At 42.6% G+C, this 19,014-nt stretch overlaps 1 protein-coding gene across 6 annotated transcripts in view; it reads left to right on the top strand.

The window, feature by feature from the left end:
* The window catches only part of crebbpa (CREB binding protein a), a 71,807-nt gene that overhangs the window by 32,936 nt on the left and 19,857 nt on the right, over nucleotides 1-19,014 (top strand). For 4 of the 6 annotated variants that reach the window (XM_061680707.1, XM_061680704.1, XM_061680709.1 and 1 more), the window contains 11 exons: nucleotides 3,613-3,726; nucleotides 8,320-8,589; nucleotides 8,740-8,839; nucleotides 8,958-9,095; nucleotides 11,036-11,153; nucleotides 11,274-11,445; nucleotides 15,075-15,137; nucleotides 15,287-15,408; nucleotides 16,520-16,732; nucleotides 18,212-18,511; nucleotides 18,777-18,956. In XM_061680707.1, coding sequence (XP_061536691.1) covers nucleotides 3,613-3,726; nucleotides 8,320-8,589; nucleotides 8,740-8,839; nucleotides 8,958-9,095; nucleotides 11,036-11,153; nucleotides 11,274-11,445; nucleotides 15,075-15,137; nucleotides 15,287-15,408; nucleotides 16,520-16,732; nucleotides 18,212-18,511; nucleotides 18,777-18,956 — 1,790 coding nt within the window. The remainder of the gene's footprint in view (nucleotides 1-3,612; nucleotides 3,727-8,319; nucleotides 8,590-8,739; nucleotides 8,840-8,957; nucleotides 9,096-11,035; nucleotides 11,154-11,273; nucleotides 11,446-15,074; nucleotides 15,138-15,286; nucleotides 15,409-16,519; nucleotides 16,733-18,211; nucleotides 18,512-18,776; nucleotides 18,957-19,014) is intronic. The other 2 variants (XM_061680706.1, XM_061680708.1) reach the window with 2 other exon arrangements.

Raw genomic sequence — 19,014 nt, 5'->3', positions numbered from 1 at the left:
GTATTGGCCCCTTCTCAAATTATATTATAAATACAGTGGGTACGGAAAGTATTCAGATCCCCTTAAAATTTTCACTCTTTATTTTGCAGCCATTTGCTAAAATAATTTAATTTTTTTTCCTCATTAATGTCGACACAGCACCCCATATTGACAGAAAAAAACGGAATTGTTGACATTTTTGCAGATTTATTAAAAAAGAAAAACTGAAATATCCCACAGCCATAAGTATTCAGACCCTTCGTTGTGACACTCATATATTTAACTCAGGTGCTGTCCATTTCTTGTGATCATCCTTGAGATGGTTCTCCACCTTCATTGGAGTCCAGCTGTGTTTTATTATAATGATTGGACTTGATTAGGAATGCCAGACCCCAGTCTATGTAAGACATTACAGCTCACAGTGCATGTCAGAGCAAATGTGAATCATGAGGTCAAAGGAACTGCCTGAAGAGCTCAGAGACAGAATTGTGGCAAAGGCACAAATCTGGCCAAGGTTACAAAAAAGATTCTGCTGCAATTAAGGTTCCTAAGAGCACAGTGGCCTCCATCATCCTTAAATGGAAGACGTTTGGGAGAACCAGAACCCTTCCTATAACCTAATAACTGGTTGGGCCATCCTCAGCAGCAAAAACTGAAATTTTTCTATAACTGGCAATGAGTCTTTCACATCCCTGTGGAGATATTTTGGCCCCCTCTTTCTTCCTGAATTTTTTAATTAAGCAAAAATTGAGGGTTTTCAGAAGCAGAATCATCTTTATTTTGCCAAGTAGGTCAAAAACACACAAGGAATTTGTCTCCGGTAGTTGGAGCTGCTCTACTACGACAACAGACAGCCAATTGACTGAGATTACTTTTGAGACATAAAGACATTGAGAAAAGCAGTCACTGAGCAATAAAAGGTTGCTAATAATCTGGTAATGCCGGTACAATTATTTTTTTTTGTTGACAATTTAGCAAAAAGATGCAGAGTTATCTAGCAATAAGAGCAGTTTGAATGACTAATAGAGCAATAGTCCGGTGCAAAGGGCGCAGAAACTTCAAGAAATATATGCAGTTTAAAGTGACAAGTAGTGCGATAATCTGGGACAATGTCGATTGTGCAAATATTGCAGATACTACTCAGGCACATGAGTGGCCAGTATTGGTCAACAACAGGTATGCAAATAGTGAAGCGTGGCGATACTACTACAGCGAGTGCACAAGTAATGTATAATTGGCCCGACAGAAATGTGACAACAAACTCAAGACAAAAAAATTGGCAGCATGTTGCAATGGAATTGTAAAATGCAGTTTGTAAGTTAACTGTTTAAGAAGTTAATGGCAAGACGGAGGAAGCTGTTGGAATGTGTGCTAGTTTTAGTTTGCATTGTTCAGTAGCGCCTACCTAAGGGAAGGACCTGGAAGAGCTGGTGACGAGGATGTGGAGGGTCCAAGAGGGTTTTGCCTGCTCTCGTCTTAGTTCTGGCAGCATGCAAGTCCTTAAGGGTGGGTAGGGGGTACAATCTTTTCAGCAGTTTTGATTGTCCGTTGCAGTCGGAGTTTGTCCTTTTTTGTAGCAGAACCAAACCAGACTGTGATGGAAGAACACAGGACTGATTCGATGACCGCTATGTAGAACTGCCTCAACAGCTCCTGTGGGAGGCCGTGCTTCCTCAGAGGCCGCAGGAAGTACATCCTCTGCTAGGCCTTTTTGAGGTTCGAGTTGACGTTGAACTCCCACTTCAGGTCATGAGAGACTGTTATTCCCAGGAACTTGAAGGTCTCGACGGGTGACACAAGGCAGTTGGACAGCGTGAGGGGCAGCTGTGGCGAAGGATGCCTCTGAAGTCCACAATCATCTCTCCAGTCTTGAACGTGTTTAGCTCCAGTTTGTGTCGGCCGCACCACAGCTCCAGCCGCTCCACTTCCTGTCAATACGCAGACTCGTCACCGTCTTTGATGAGACCGATGACTGTGGTGTCATCTGGAAACTTCAGGAGTTTGACAGCCGGGTGCTTTGAGATGCAGTCGTTAGTGGAGCGAGAGAAGAGCAGCGGCGAGAGGACACAACCTTGGGGGTAACCGGTGCTGGTGGTGCGTGTAGATGAGGTGGTGTCCCCTAGCCTCACCTGCTGTGTCCTGCCCGTCAGGAAGCTGTAAATCCACTGGCAGATGGCAGGCGAGACGCGGAGCTGGAGAAGCTTGGAGGAGTGGAGTTCGGGGATGATGGTGTTGAATGCAGAGCTGAAGTCCACAAATATGATCCTCTCGTAGGTCCCTGTGCCGTCAAGGTGTTCTAGGATGAAGTGCAGTCCCATCTTGACTTTTCGAACATGAACTGCCTTTTAAAGGTCACACTTTTGCATTTCAATCGAATTCAAGTCTGGACTTTGATGAGGCCACTCCAAAACCTTCATTTTCTTTTTTTAAACCATTCAGAAATTGATTTGCTGGGTTTTTTGGGATCGTTATCTTGCTGCAGAACCTAAGTGGACTTCAGCTTGAGGTCACAAACTGATGACTGAACATTCTCATTACCGATTTTCTGTTAAAGAGCAGAATTCATGGTTCCATCAGTAGATCACAGCAAGTTGTCCAGGTCCTGAAGGAGCAATGCAGCCCAAGACCATCACACTACAGCACTTTGTGTGGCTTGGTATGATGTTCTTTTTCTGAAATGCTGTGCTACGTTTTTGCCAGATGTAACGAGACGCACACCTTCCAAAAAGCTCAACATTCATCTCGTCAGTACATTTAATATGCTCCCAAAAGTATTTAAGAATTATTTAGGTATTTTTTTTGTTTTGTTTGTTTTTTTTGCAAAACTAAGACGAGCCTTTGTTCTTTTTGGTCAGTAGTGGTTTTTGCCTTTGAACTCTGCCATGGATCCCATTTTTGCCCAGTCTCTTCCTTATTGTTGTCATGAACACTGACCTTAACGGAGGCAACGGAGGCCTGCCGTTATTTAGAAGTTGTCCTGACTTCCTTTGTGGCCTCCTGGGTGAGTCATTGCAGTTCTCTTGGTGTAATCTTTGTAGGCTAGCCACTCCTGGGAAGGTTCCCCACTGTTCCAATCTTTCTCCTTGTGAGGATAATTGCTCTCCTTATGGTTCTCTTCTTCAGAAATGACTTTTGTAACCCTTTCCAGACTGACAGATGTCAATTACTTAATTTCTCATCTGTTCTGGAATTTCTTTGAATCCTGTCATTTTGTTGCAGCTTTTTTAGATCTATTGCCCGACTTGATTTCGTTGGGACAGGTTCTATTCAAGTGATTTCTTTATTGAATACGTCCAGAGGTAATTAGGCTTGGGTTTGATCAGTGAAAATGATTGTGCTAATTGTGATTAGCCAAAAATGAGTTAACACAATTAATTCATGAGTTAACAAGGGCCAAGTAACTTTTAATATTTTTGTTCCATAGTAAATGTAATCAACATTTAAAAACTGAATTTTAAGTTCACTTGGGTTATATTTGTCTATTTACATTTGTTTGATGATCTTAAAGTGGGGAAACTGTGGAAAAACATAATTTGAGGAGCTGGCCAATACTTTTTCACGGCACTGTATATTCCCTATTTCCATCTGGTTGTATTATTTATGAACCCTGCTCCTTGTATCCTTTCTCTGCAGTGGCTCATTGTGCGTCGTCCAGACAGATCATCTCCCACTGGAAAAATTGCACACGGCATGACTGCCCGGTCTGCCTGCCGCTGAAGAACGCCAGCGACAAGCGCACACAGCAGCGTAAGTTCAGGGTACAGGCTTCTTGCGTATTTGGAATTTTTAGATTGTTAAAAGACACACAATAAACTTGTCACCAGTAGTTAGTGCCACTCCAGTACTAAAGCAAACAAAAAAACAAAAGACTAAGAAAATATGCATTAAGGATATATGCAGTACTTAACTTTTACATATCACCCTTATTCCATTTCATGTACTGTAGTTGTTTTATGGTACTGTTGTATAAAGTGCATATATAAAGTCTACACACCCTTTTTCAAATGACAGGTTTTTATGATATGAAAAAATGAGACCAAGAGAAATAATTTAAAAACTTTTTCCACCATTAATGGTATCTATAACCTTTTAAACTCAATTGAAAAAATATTTCCGCGAGGGGAAGTAAAAATTAAAAACATCGATGACATGGTTGCACAACTGTGTACACCCTCTTTTAACTGGGGATGTGCATGTGTTCAAAATTAAACAATCACATTTAAACTCATGTTCAATGGGAGTCAGCACACAACTGACACCATTTGAAATGCCACTGAATAATTCCAAATAAGGTTAAGATGTTCTAGTAGGCTTTTCCAAACATTTTTGTAGACATCATACAGCACAAGCAATCGTCTGTAGAGGGCTTCCACAGTATCAGAGGGATGTAATTATTCAAACGTATCAGTCAGGAGAAGAGTAAAAAAAAAAAAAAAAAAAAGGAAATTCCAAGATTATAAAATTTACCATGTAAGACAGTCATCAGCAAATGGAGAAAATTACCAAGAATTGGCTGCACCTACTAAAGTGATGAAAAGACAACAAGAAAGCTGGTCAGGGAGTCTGCCAAGAGGCTGACAGCAACATTAAAGGAACTGCAGGAATTTCTGGCAAGTATTGGCTGTTTCGTACATGTAACAACAATCACATCTCCACATGCCTGGGCTATCGGGTAGGGGGCCAAGATTGGTGCCCTTTCATAGCTAAAAAATAAAATAAAATTTGTAAAGGCAGGAAAAGCCTACTAGAACATCTGAACTTTCGTTTGGGTTCATCAGAAGCATTTTAAATGGTGGAAGGCTGCTATTTAATGAGTTTGAATTTGATTGGCTAGTTCAGAACATAGGTGCCACTCGAATTATTAGTGTGTGCATACTTGTGCAACCACACTATATCAGTTTTGTATTTTTACTTCCACTCTCAAAATGATTTTATTTTTTTTCAATTGAGTTGTGCAGGTTCTATGTCACATTAATGGTGGGAAAAGTTTTTTAATTTTTTTTCTTGGTCTCATTTTTTTTTGGATCACAAAAACTTGTGACACGATTTCCCAAAAATAACAGTCTGTCAAAATGCTGAGTCTGGTTGGAATAGGCACTTCAACCTGAGTACAACGCACCAATAATTTTGCCAATCAGATGAAGGGTTCCTGAACAATTAATTAAGCATTTTTCTGTGTCTGAAAAAAATTGCCTTTTTGAGCCACGGTTTTGTGTGATATTACTAATAGAGTATCTGGTATAATAACTTCTTTATTTTTCAACATATTTTCTCAACCCTTTCGTTTTGTATACTACTACTACTACCCTTTCAATTGACTGACAAGTTTCATTTATGAATATGCACCGATAAGCTTGTACCGGCCGAAATTCTGAGGTTTCAAACGGCGTTACTTAAATTGCGCAAATGGGACATTATTTGTGAGAAGAGCAGTGTGGGAAGCAGAATAGGTCGTACACTGGTATGTAAAAGTGTTTGCCCCCCCCTTCCTGATTTCTTTTTTTTTTTTTTGCATGTTTGTCACTCTTAAATGTTTCCTATCATCAAACAAAAACAAATATTAGCCCAAGACAACACAAGTAAACATAAAATGCAGTTTTAAAATGTTTTTTATTAATAAGGGAGAAGAAAAATCCAAACCCCACATGGCCGTGTGAAAAATTGATTGCCCCCTAAACCTAATAAATGGTTGGGCCACCCTTAGCAGCAACAACTGCCATCAAGTGTTTGCGATAACTTGCAATGAGTCTCTTACAGCGCTGTGGAGGAATTTTGACCCACTCATCTTTGCATAATTGTTGGAATTCAGCCATATTGAAGGGTTTTCTAGCACAGACCGCCTTTTTAAGGGCTTGCCACAGCATCTCAGTAGGATTCAGGTCAAGACTTTGACTAGGCCACTCCAAAGTCTTAATTTTGTTTTTATTCAGCCATTCAGAGGTGGACTTGCTGGTGTGTTTTGGATAATTTTCCTGTTGCAGAACCCAAGTTCATTTCAGCTTGAGGTCTTGAAAAGATGGCTGGGCATTCGCCTTCAGGATTTTTTTGGTAGACTGCAGAATTCATGGTTCCACTAATCACAACAAGTCTTCCAGGTCCTGAAGCAGAAAAACAGACCCAGACCATCACACTACCACCACCATATTTTACTGTTGGTAGGATGGTCTTTTTTGGAAATGTGGTGTTACTTCTACGCCAGATGTAATGGGACACATCTTCCAGAAAGTTAACATTTTGTCTCGTCAGACCACAGAGCATTTTCCCAAAGGTCTTGGGGATCATCAAGATGTTTTCTGGCAAATGTGAGACGAGCCTTAATGTTCTTTTTGCTCAGCAGTGGTCTTCATCTTGGAACTCTGCCATGCTGGCCATTTTTGCCGACTCTCTTTCTTATGGTGGAGTCATGACCACTGACCTTAACTGAGGCAAGTTAGCCCTGCAGTTCTTTGGATGTTGTTGTGGGGTCTTTTGTGACCTCTTGGATGAGTTGTTGCTGCCCTCTTGGGATCATTTTGGTTGGCCGGCCACTCCTGGGAAGGTTCACCACTGTTCTGTTTTCGCCACTTTTGGATAATGGCTCTCCCTTTGGTTCGGTGGAGTCCCAAAGCTTTAGAAGTGGCTTTATAACCTTTTCCACACTGATAGATAACAATTACTTTCTTTCTCATTTGTTCCTGAATCTCTTTAGATCCCGGCATGATGTTTAGCTTTTGATGATCTTTTATCTTTTACTTCACTTTGTCAGGCAGGTCCTATTAAAGTGATTTATTGATTGAGAACAGGCGTGGCAGTATCAGGCCTGGTTGTGACTCGAGAAATTGACTTCAGGTATGATAAACCGCAGTTATGTTTTAGGAAAGTTGGGGGGGGGGTTCTGGGTCTCACTTTTTCACACAGTGCAATGTAGGTTTGGATTTTTTTACTCGCTCAATCCTCTTTTTCTTTTTGGCTTGTCCCATTAGGGGTCGCCACAGCGCGTCATCCTTTTTCATGTAAGCCTATCTCCTGCATCCTTCTCTCTAACACCAACTACCATCATGTCTTCCCTCACGACATCCATCAACCTTATCTTTGGTCTTCCTCTAGCTCTCTTGCCTGGCAGCTGTATTATTCTAACATACTTCTCTGCCACTCCAGACTTCCGCATGCAGTACCACAGTTCCTCTCCGGCTACTCTGTCATAGGCTTTCTCTAGATCTACAAAGACACAATGTAGCTCCTTCTGACCTCTGTACTTTTCCATCAACATCCTCAAGGCAAATAATGCATCTGTGGTACTCTTTCTAGGCATGAAACCATACTGTTGCTCGCAAACACTCACTTCTGTCCTGAGTCTAGCCTCCATTACTCTTCCCATAACTTCATTGTGTGGCTCATCAACTTTATTCCTCTATAGTTCCCACAGCTCTGCACATCACCCTTGTTCTTAAATATGGGCACCAGCACACTTTTCCTCCATTCCTCAGGCATCTTCTCACGTGCTAGAATTCTATTGAACAAGATGGTCAAAACCTCCACAGCCACCTCCCCTAGATGCTTCCATACCTCCACAGGAATGTCATCAGGACCAACTGCCTTTCCATTTTTCATCCTCTTTAATGCCTTTCTAACTTCCCCCTTACTAATCATTGCCACTTCCTGGTCCACCACACTTGCCTCTTCTACTCTCCCTACTCTCTCATTTTCCTCATTCATCAACTCCTCAAAGTATTCTTTCCATCTAGCTAGCACACTGCTGGCACCAGTCAACATATCACCCTAACCTGCTGCACATCCTTCCCATCTCTATCCCTCTGTCTGACCAGCCTGTATAGATCCTTTTCTCCTTCTTTAGTGTCCAACCTGCCATACATGTCATCATATGCCTCTTGTTTGGCCTTTGCCCCGTGTCGCATCTCAATGTATTCCTTTCGCCTCTCCTTGGTCCTCTCAGTGTCCCACTTCGTCTTAGCTAAGCTTTTCCCTTGTATGATTTCCTGTACTGTGAGGTTACACCACCAAGTCTCCTTCATTAAAAAAAAAAAAAAAAATCATTTAAAAACTGCATTTTGTGTTGACTTGTTGTCTGACTAATACTTAAATTTGTTTGATGATGGGAAACAAGTGTGACAAACACGGGGCAAACACTTTTTCACACCACTGTACTTTAGTAAATAAATTTTATGGAAGATTTTAGAGCCATTTGAAGTGCTCCATGTCTTTTAGAAAATTCCTCAAAGATGGCAGCCACTTGTCATGTTGCCACTATAAGCATAGCCTTTCAAAATAGACAACTTTGTCAACTGCTCACAACATAACACTGTATTCTACACTGACTGCTGCTTTGACCCTTTTCTGTAGCCATGCTGAGTTCCCCCAATACCAGTCTGCAGAACTCCATGTCGACAATTGGTGTGGGCCAGTCTAGTGCCCCTACCATCAATACCTCAACCCCCATAGACCCCAGCTCCATGCAGAGAGCATATGCAGCACTTGGGCTACCTTATGGTAGCCAAGCCACTGGGCAGACCCAGTCCCAGCAGGGCTCAGGTCCTGGGCAGCCTACGGGTGCACAGAATGTTCAGGCCCAGCAACAGCTTCCCCAACAAATGAGATCCATCAATGCACTTGGTAAGGTTGCTTCATGTACTATTTTCTACTGGCAGTCTTTCCCAGTTGTGTCGACTTGATAATTTGGCACTGAGATTTGTACACAACTAGTCAAGTTCAACTTATGAACTCAAAGCATTCACGTATATTCACATCATTGTGTCGTTCCAGGTAACCAGATGGCCCTTACAGGTGCCACAATGGGTGTGACCACTTCAGAACAAACTGGCCTTCACACAGACTCTCTTCCCAACACACTCAACACTAACAAGTCAGTAGTTACATCAGTTGTATGCAGCTACTTTACATATTTATATAAGATTTTGAACATTTCTTTTTTTAAAAGGTAACACATTCTTAACTTCTTACCTGGTTTCTTCCATCTTTAGTCAGCTGTTAACAGATGGGTCAGCTGTAGGCTCAATGGGCAATCTACCCACAGCAGCACCCATCTCTGCCACAGGCACCAGGAAAGCCTGGCATGAGCATGTCACCCAGGACTTGCGCAATCACCTCGTACACAAACTGTAAGTGTAAAGCCTTACTGGATGGTGTAATTTCTGTGACAGTGTCTTGGTCGTGTTATTTTAAGTCACCAGCACATGTAAATTTTTTTGTTTTGTTTTCGTTGACTATGTCTCCTGAGTTTTTAAAAAATGTTTTTTTAAATTTTTTTTCCTTTTTTCCTTGTCATTAGTCACAGATTTTCCATCCATTTTCTGTACCGCTTATCCTCAGTAGGGTCCCGGCTGTGCTGGAGCCTATCCCAGCTATCTTAGAGTGAGAGGCGGTGTACACCCTGGTACTGGTCGCCAGCCAATTGCAGGGCACATATAAACAAACAACCATTCGCACTCACGTTCACACCTACGGGCAATTTAGAGTCTACAGTCAACCTACCACGCATGTTTTTGGGATGTGGGAGGAAACTGGAGTACGCGGAGAAAACCCACGCAGGAACGGGGAGAACGTGCAAAATCCACACAGGCGATGCCAGATTTGAACCTGGGTCCTCAGAACTGTGAGGGAGATGTGCTTACAAGTCGGGCACCCTGCCGATTTACCCTAAAATGTTTTTTTATTATTTATCTACAATATTTATATACAAGACACCAGCTACCTAAATGCTAATACAGTCAATGCTTCAAAATAAAAGCCTAAATGGCATGTTGTAATATGAAGCTTTTATTTTGACGTTGACCCTCTCAGCACGTTGGAGGAGAGGCGCCGTGTCACGGTCAGACATACTGTAGCACTGTATTAACAATTGTTGTCGCGGTTGTCTTGACTTCAACTTTTCGGCTGGCCCGACCGCAATGAAAATACCCTGGGAGTAAAGAGGGAGGTAAATCACAACTGCAGTTATTTGCCGTTCGTGATTGTGCATGACTTATCAATGGTCAAGTAGAACGGAGACGTACCAGCCCTTGACAATTCACTATAGTGACAGGGATTTTCAAATAAAAAGTCAGTGCTTACAGCCAAATGTTACTGACTTTTATGCATGAGCTGTATTTGCTTCATTAAATTGCAATTTGTGATTGCACTTTGTATGCGATATTTATTCAGTTTAACTTTGGCAAAGCAGAATCTTTTGAGGTAATTTTTTTTCTTGCTATCATTTATTATTATTTAGATTCATTTTGCACTGAAAACTATTACATATTTTTTTGCTGAAAAGTAGTGCAATAAAAAGATTTTTACGTAACATGAGGAATAAACAATCCATCATCCATTTACCAAACCGCATATTGTCATGATGGCGTGCTGGAGCCTATCCCAGCTGACTCTGGGCAAGAGGCGGGGTACATCCTGAAGTGGTCACCAGCTAGTCGCAGGGCACAGAAACAAACAGCCATTCGCACTCACATTCACACCTACAAGCAATTTAGAGTCTTCAATTAACCTACCGTGCATGTTTTTGAGAGGAAACCGGAGTACCAGGAGAAAACTCCCGCAGGCACGGGGAGAACATGCAAAATCCACACAGGCGATGCCAGATTTGAACCTAGTACCTCAGAACTGTGAGGGAGATGTGCTTACAAGTTTTCTCCGGCACTCCGGTTTCCTCCCACATCCCAAAAACATGCGTGGTAGGTTGATTGAAGACTTTAAATTGCCCATAGGTGTGAATGTGTGCGCAAGTGGTTTGTTTCTATGTGCCCTGCGATTGTCTGGCGACCGGTTCAGGGTGTACCCCGCCTCCCGCCCGAAGATAGCTGGGATAGGCTCCAGCAGCCTGCGACCCTAGTGACGATAAGCGGTAAAGAAAATGGATGGATAATTATATGTATTAAATACAGTACCTGAGATTTCAACAGGGGCCAAAATGGTATCCTCATTTTAATGAATTCAACACGTACTGTACAATAATTGTGCGTTGTCGTTTGCTGTAACCAAACATTTCTTGACTGTTGCTTGGATGCTATTAAGATTCAATGCTCTAAATTCCCATGTTCCACTGCAGAGTGCAAGCCATATTTCCTACCCCTGACCCAGCAGCATTGAAGGACAGACGGATGGAGAACCTGGTTGCTTATGCCAGAAAGGTGGAGGGGGACATGTATGAGTCAGCAAATAGCCGGGTAGGTGCCTAAATTAACCACCCTACCTGCCCATAACCAATTATTAGTGATGTATTCATAAAGCACTGCCTCACAGTCACCAGTTAGGTTGATATGATTAATTTATTACCTTGTGCATAGGATGAGTACTATCACTTCCTTGCGGAAAAAATCTACAAAATCCAAAAGGAACTAGAAGAGAAGAGGCGTTCACGGCTACAGAAACAGATCATCAATCAGGCATCCATGGGGGGCCAGGGTACCCAGCAACCTAGTCACCCACAGCCCAACCCCTTAGGCCCCAGGCCACAGAGTGAGTATAAAATGTTACAGGAATAATGGGATATTGATAGTGGATAGATGCATGGCAGTAGTGATACTTAGTGTGGTGCTCCCTCTCAGGTTCTCACTGAATAAATGTGTAATTTTTCTTTAATCCATTATAGTACATTTTAGTACAATTCAGTTGTATTTAACTTTGAAGCACAAAAACTTTGCATTTAATCTTTTTTAACTGTTTGGTTTTCACACACAAAAAAAGATTAAGGTAATTTTTTTTACGTAGTGCAAGTAATTTTAATTGATTTTTTTTTTTTTTTAAAGTAGTTATTTTCCTGTACAGTGTTGCTTTGAGAGACGACTTAAATTTGTTCTGTGACCTCTCAAGTCAAAACACTCATGTAGATGCACACACACTCACACACCAGACTCAGGGTTGCACCAGCCACTTTAGCAGCATTGGGGTTTTGTCATCTAATTTATAAATGTCTTTTTTGCCTTTGTTCTCTGACCTTGACTATGTTGCACACGTCACCTGACCTTTGATATTTGCACATTCAATTAGTACTTTGTATACTATAGTTTATTTAGCTTTTATGTTATTGTTTGTACTGTATTTTGTAGCACCGCGGGCCCTTGAGTACCGTAATTTCAATCCTCTATGTGTTATGCATATTGAAGAATTGACAATAAAAGTACTTTGTACCTTGTAGTTGGAACACACTCTCCGGTCCACCTACTCCAACCACCACCCCAGTCTGCCAATCCAGAGGCACTGTCCATGCGATGTTGCAGAGACTCTGCTTCCTCATGGGAAGACACGCCTTCCCATTGAGGTCTTCGAAGTGTTCCACCGGCTCACAACGTCCCGAGTGGAGGCCATTAGTGCCCCATCCCCACTATACACAGTGTTGCTAAGGCACTGCTTCCCCCTCGTGAGACGCCGGATGGTGTACCATAATTTCCTCGAAGCCGTCTGGAAGCCGTTCTAAATGTCCTCACCGAATTCCTCCCATGCCAGAGTTTTTGCCTCAGCGACCACCAAAGCTGCATTCCGCTTGGCCAGCCGTTACCCATCAGCTGCCTCAGGTGTCCCACAGGCCAAAAAGGCCCGATAGGACTCCTCCTTCAGCTTAACGGCATCCCTCACCGCTGGTGTCCACCAACGGGTTCGGAAGTTGCCGCCAAGACAGGCATCGACCACCTTACGAACACAGCTCCGGTCGGCCGCCTCAGCAATGGAGGCGCGGAACATGGTCCACTCGGACTCAATGTCCCCCCCGCCTCTCCGTGGGACGAAGGTGGAGTTCTTCCGGAGGTGGGAGTTGTAACTCCTTTTGACAGGGGATTCTGCCAGACGTTCCCAGCAGACCCTCACAATACGTTTGGGCCTGCCAGTCCGGACCGGCATCTTCCCCCACCATCGGAGCCAACAGACCACCAGGTGATGATCAGTTGACAGCTCCGCCCCTCTCTTCACCCGAGTGTCCAAGATATGCGGCCGCAAGTCCGATGACACGACCACAAAGTCGATCATCGAACTGCGGCCTATGGTGTCCTGGTGCCAACTGCATGTATGCTTGAACATGGTGTTCGTTATGGACAATCCGTGATGAGCTTGACCTCACACACCAGCTCGGGCTCCTTCCCTGTCAGAGAGGTGACGTTTCATGTCCCTAGAGCCGGGGATCGGTTCGCCAAGGTCCCTGCCAAAGAAAAGGTGGTGAGCCCATTTAAAGGGGGACCCATGTTACCCTTTCGAGCTGCACCCAGCCCGGGCCACATGGGTGCAGGCCTGGCCACCAGGCGCTCGCCTTCGAGCCCCACCTCCAGGCCTGGCTCCAGACAGGGGCGCCGGTGTCCCCCTTTCGGGCAAGGGAAAACACAATCCAATCATTTTACTCATCATAGGAGTCTTTGGAGCTGTGCTTTGTCTGTTCCCTCACCTAGGACCTGTTTGCAATGGGTGACCCTGCCAGGGGCATAAAACCCCAGACAACTTGCCTCCTAGGATCATTGGGACACACAAACCCCTCCACCACGATAAGGTGACGACTCAAGGAGGGAGGTCACCATACAAACATAGTTAAAAGAAATCAAGCAATACAATACAAATAACAGAACATAAAACGTCAATTAAAATGGCAAACGATATGGGAACTGTTCGAGTAAGCAGTCTGGAATAAGTGTCTCTTGAGTTTGGATTTGAAGAGGGTTAATGTGTGTGTTTCAGAGGTCAGGTACTACGGTTCTATTTTCTTTTTTTCGTTTGACAGTAAACTTCAACTGGGAGTGGTATTAAACAGCTTGAAGCCTCTTTTTGATGAATTGTTCACTGTTTGGCAAACTGCTGCTTATTGGGAAGAGAGTTGAATTGAGTTTAAGGTCACCATAAACCTCTTGTATCTCAATTTTGTACTGGCAAGTCAATGCACATATTGGGCCAAATGACAGCTTGTATCTAAAAAACTCATAAGTCGGTTCACTCGTATCTCAAGGCACCACTGTATTTAAGCACAGTGTTCAAACTATGCATAATGTAATATAATAATATCTGTATCTGTAATATAATAATAATGTCTGGTTTGCAGTAAAATTACACTTTGGGAATAACTTCTGTCTCGAGTTTTATGAACAATTTAGGTGTACGACGCACCTGAATTATGGTGGTCCTTGAAGAGCAAAGTATTTTTTAGGCCTTACATGACCAGGATTTTTTGCACCGATCAGCAAGTTTAAAAAAACGATAACCGATCCGATCACAAGATGGAGCAATGTGTCTATTTACATGACTTGTTCATTTATTGCATATACCTGTGTACTATATACTGTATCCATCCATCCATCCATTTTCTGTACAGCTTATCCTCACAAGGATAAGCTGTACGGGCATGCTGGAGCTGTCCCAGCTCAAATTATTCTCTCGAATTTTAGCCAAAAGTTAAAACACCAATGACCTCTAGGGGGCATTCAAGGATTGGGCACTGACATAGGTTTAGATCAAATCAACATTACAACGTGACAGAAATAATGGGTGCTAACTTACTGCAATTAAATTACTTTAATAAATGCGGTTAATGACATGCTTACACTAACTTTCTCACTGTCCCAGCTATATGGATGGGTGTTGTCCAGAGTTTGTCAGTTGGACTTTTCTTCCACCCACCCCCACGCTGCGTTGCGTTGCTTGAAGGTGCTCGATCAAATTTGTTGTTGAAACATTTAGACGACGTTCCCCACGACGTACTTCAGTTGTGCACAGACTCCAAATAACCTTTAAGTGTTGTTTGTCTGAGACACTGCAAAATAGTCCCACACCGACGTGTTTTTTCACCGACAAGATGGAAAAAAATCTTTATTGGCCGTCAGATACATGTAACAAGGCTAAAAATAAACTAGCTTTTGGATTCATACGAGACGAAAACGCAGAGTTAAATGTCTTGTGCGGAGCCGATCGATGACGTCATTGATAGGATCGGCGATCGCCGAGCAACATAAAATGCAAATTATCGGCCGATGCCAATAACACCGATCTGATCGGCGTAAAGTCTAGTGGGTTTTTTTAGGTTTTACTTAGTTTAAAAATAAAAAAGACAACTACTGCGTGACAGTATTCTTTATCATGTAATATGGTGTGTCACTTGTATTTTATGTTGTGTTTAGATGGACCTAATCCTCTGCCCAACATGCCAAATCAAATCATGAACCGCATGCAAGTTTCACAAGGTACGTCTTGCATTTTGGACATGCACCTGATATTGTAATTACATCTAATTCAAAAGTCAATTAAACTGTTGTCATTCAAAACCATGAACTGGTTTTTACACTGCTTCAGGGTGCCAATTGCTCAATATTGTCTGTTCTGTGTTCTACAGGAATCAACCAATTCAATCACATGGCTCTGCCCAACGCTCAGATTTCTCAGACGACGATGGGGGCTCGTGCTGCCTCTCCAATGAACCACCCACAACAAATGAGCATGAGCTCTGTCCCAGCGGTGAGGAGGGCTGAGAAAATGGGGACACCTTTGCCTTTTAAGATACATAAGCCAGTCGTGAACTCTAGTGGTTCGTAGGGATGTTATGTGACAATGTATGCCTATGTGTTTTATCGATGCAACATTTTCAGGTCAGGTGTACTTGAACATTTAAACCAGGGGAGCTTTATAAGATTCTTGTTTGCACTAAATCAACAAAAAAGATTCAAATGATTAAACTGTTTTTTAAAAGTAATTTTAGACCATATACAATATATCACATCCTCCAGAATTTCACAATCTCTAAATCGCATTAGGTCAGATTTGACTAGTCACCCCCAACTTTTCAGTGAATCTAGTGTGTCATTGTTGTTTCCCCGCATAACGACACAACTTTGTTTTTAATCGAAAACACTGCAGTGCATACAACTGTCCCATGAAGAAATGACAAAAAAACAAAACAAAAGCAGCACAGGAAGTGAAAAACTGTATCCAGGAGATGTTTGCTATAGTGGGGTTTAACTGTTAAAATATGCATTATTGTGGTGGAATATAAAGTAAAGTTAATTATCAACACTTTTGTTCCCTCAAAATGCAGTCAGAGAATGTAATTTTATTGTAGTCAGGTCAGTTGCAAGCGCCAAAAGAAACAATGTATGACTTGTAGACTGTTACAATTAAATCTCATGGTAAATAAATGGAGTAAAGGTAATAGTTCAAATATGAATTGTGCTGCATCTGAATTTTTTAATCTACTTGTTCTCATCTGAGTAGAAGTTCCATAATGATGAAATTATTATTAAAGGTTGTAGTCATCGTAGTAGTGTTGTGTATGAGTGTTTTAAATATATTTATATTTTTACTTACTTTCATTGCAAAAAAATCTCCAATAACATGAAAAGCTGCTACATTTTTGTTCACACCAATCAAAAACATTTCTGAATTCTTGGAGGGACTGGTCTATAGTATTACACACTTAACCATGCATAGTGTTTTGCCTTCCGCCATTATGGCTATCTGTTATTGTTGGGCCACTAACATATTTGTAATGACAATGAGCTTTACCTTTAAAAAAATAATAAATTTAAAACATCTTATCGCCGTCTTAATGGTGTCGTCTCTTGTTGTCTAGGTGGGAATGTCACCCTCCCGGATGCCTCAAGCCCAGGGTATGATAGCCAGTCACAACAGTGGCAACATGGTGGGCCAGACAGCCAGCCAGGGACAGTTTATGGCTCAGACTCAGTTCCCTCCGGGATCTACTGCTGTCTCTGCAACAGGGGCAATGAATGTCACATTAGCACCTGGGATGGGTCAGCCACCAGCACAGGCTGCTGTAACTCAGGTGAGACCAAATGAGTCTTGTGCAGAAGCATTGAAAATTCTAATTCCCAACCACCTCTCTTCAAAAAGTTGCAATATTTATTAAGTTGTGCAAACCATTTCACATCGAATACAATGTTCATTTTTATTATTCACCCTAAGAATTGAACGCCCTTGGATTTTTTTGTAGTCGAAGCAAATATGGTGATAGTCAAGTTGACGATTTTCTTATTAGTATTGTTTCAGTTAAAACTGCTGTTCGCGGCTTCACTGACGCGCACCGTCTGCCTTATTCCTTCCACTCCATACAGGCACACAAGCACACTGACTCTTCCCAGCTGCGCCAGCCCCGGACACATCCAGTCAAATTCAGGCTGCATTCAAGGGCTTATAGAAAGTCAAGACTTTCAAAATGCAACCCTAACGCACATAACAACACTTCAGACAGTCGCTGCTGTACTGTGATTTAACAAAATAAAATATCACAGGAGGAGGGAATGCTTTGCATTCGAATAATGTATATTTACTAACAATGGTCAGCTCATACACAGACTAGCAAGCACATCAACATTACAACAAGCAGCAATACAGCTGTCCCCTTTACTGACCTGAGGATTCCGCCTCTCCAGGATTTAGCATGTTCGTCAGCCAGCATTAGAGGGTGCTTTTTCGGATGGCCGTGCATAGAGGTTGTGTTTTTGTAATATTTGAGAGTAACTGTGTCTACCAGTCCAATTTTTTGTATAATAGTGACACAAAGTTGAGGCACTGCTGCTTGTTTCCTGAGAGGACCCTGTCCCCTCCTCACTAGCTGTGTTCCAGTCGTCCATGTTGTTAATGCAAATTGCAAAGACACATGAATGGCAATTAATCAACAGTATCCTCTAACCATCGGTGCAGGGTAGTAAAGTCGATGCGTCGAATAATCAATCAATTGGTTCAACCCCTAATTCATACTAGATCCCTGACATACTGGAGTTGACGCAATTGAAGAAGACGTTCAAGTCACACTTAAGATTTAGATTTAGTCACTGACCACTTACTTTCCATGAATGTTCCAAGTGCCATTGTACATGTATTACTGCACTCTACACATTAAGAGATTGTGTAAAATTGGCTTGCCTACAGTCGACTCCTCATTTTGCATTTGAGACCTCAATTTCATCATGTCAACTTCATTTGGTTACGGTCACAACATCGGGCATCTATAAATCCAAAATGAATATCCAATGCTGCTTTTGTTCTGTGTTGAAATTGAAAATTAGAGTTGGTTTTCAAATCATTGCATTTATTTTATAGTTAATCAAAATTTGCTCTTTAACTAATCAGACTACTCACTAATTCACTAATTAGATTTGATTTATTTCCATTGCAAGATGTTCTCCAAGCTAAAACTTGGCGCTGGTGTTGGGTGTGTTGATTGTCTGTTTGATCTGTTTACTTTGTTTGTCTGCTTATTGTGCGTACTTGTCCGCCTTCCTTGTGTATGTCTCTTTTGTAGCAGCAGCAGAATGCTAACCTCCCCATGAATGCACTTGGTCCCTCGCTGGGCCCTCAGCTACCCTCTTCCCAAACCCCTTTGCACTCAACTCCTCCGCCTGCTGCCGCCTCCGTCTCCACGGCTGGGGCGGGCACTAACATGCCCCTCTCCCAGTCCTCCAGCCGTAGTGCCACTCCCACCCTGTCTGGCCTTGCGTCGGGCCAAGGTACCACCCCACCCTTCCCTACTCAGCCCCAAATGCAAGTGGAGATCCCGTCATCAGCACAGACGCAGCCCCTGCCTCAGCCCCCTACCACACCGGTGAGACTGAGCTCTTACGAATGCCTCCACTCTAACCCTGGCAAACTTGCATGTGCCAACCCATCATCTTCACCTCGCTGTCTGATAACTGCATTTCACCAGTCTTTGTAGCATCCATGACACCTGGATTGTTGTGTTTTTAGGAAAGGCGTGATATTCATATGAGAGTCCTTCATCTGTGCTGTACATTTACCTCCACATGCAGCTACCCAGTTGAGCTATTGTATGTGCATTACAGCTTTAGTTTTCTTTCTTTGCCCTACAGCTTTCTCAACCAGGGTCCACTCTGGATAACCGTGTACCCACGCCGGCCTCAGCTTCCAGTGCTGACCTGCACTCACAGCGTGTCACACCCGACTTGCCTGTCAAGGAGGTCAAAACAGAGGCACACCATGAAAAACAAGAGTTTGAGGCCGCTGGCGGCAAAACTGAACCCAAAATGGAGGTGGGGTTGAAGCTATATGCTCTCAAGTATCAGGCTGTTTATTGATTCTTTAGGCTCT

The sequence above is a fragment of the Phycodurus eques genome, chromosome 6 (assembly GCF_024500275.1).
Source record: "Phycodurus eques isolate BA_2022a chromosome 6, UOR_Pequ_1.1, whole genome shotgun sequence".
Lineage (NCBI taxonomy): Eukaryota > Metazoa > Chordata > Actinopteri > Syngnathiformes > Syngnathidae > Phycodurus > Phycodurus eques.
This window is presented reverse-complemented; position numbering and strand designations above follow the sequence as displayed.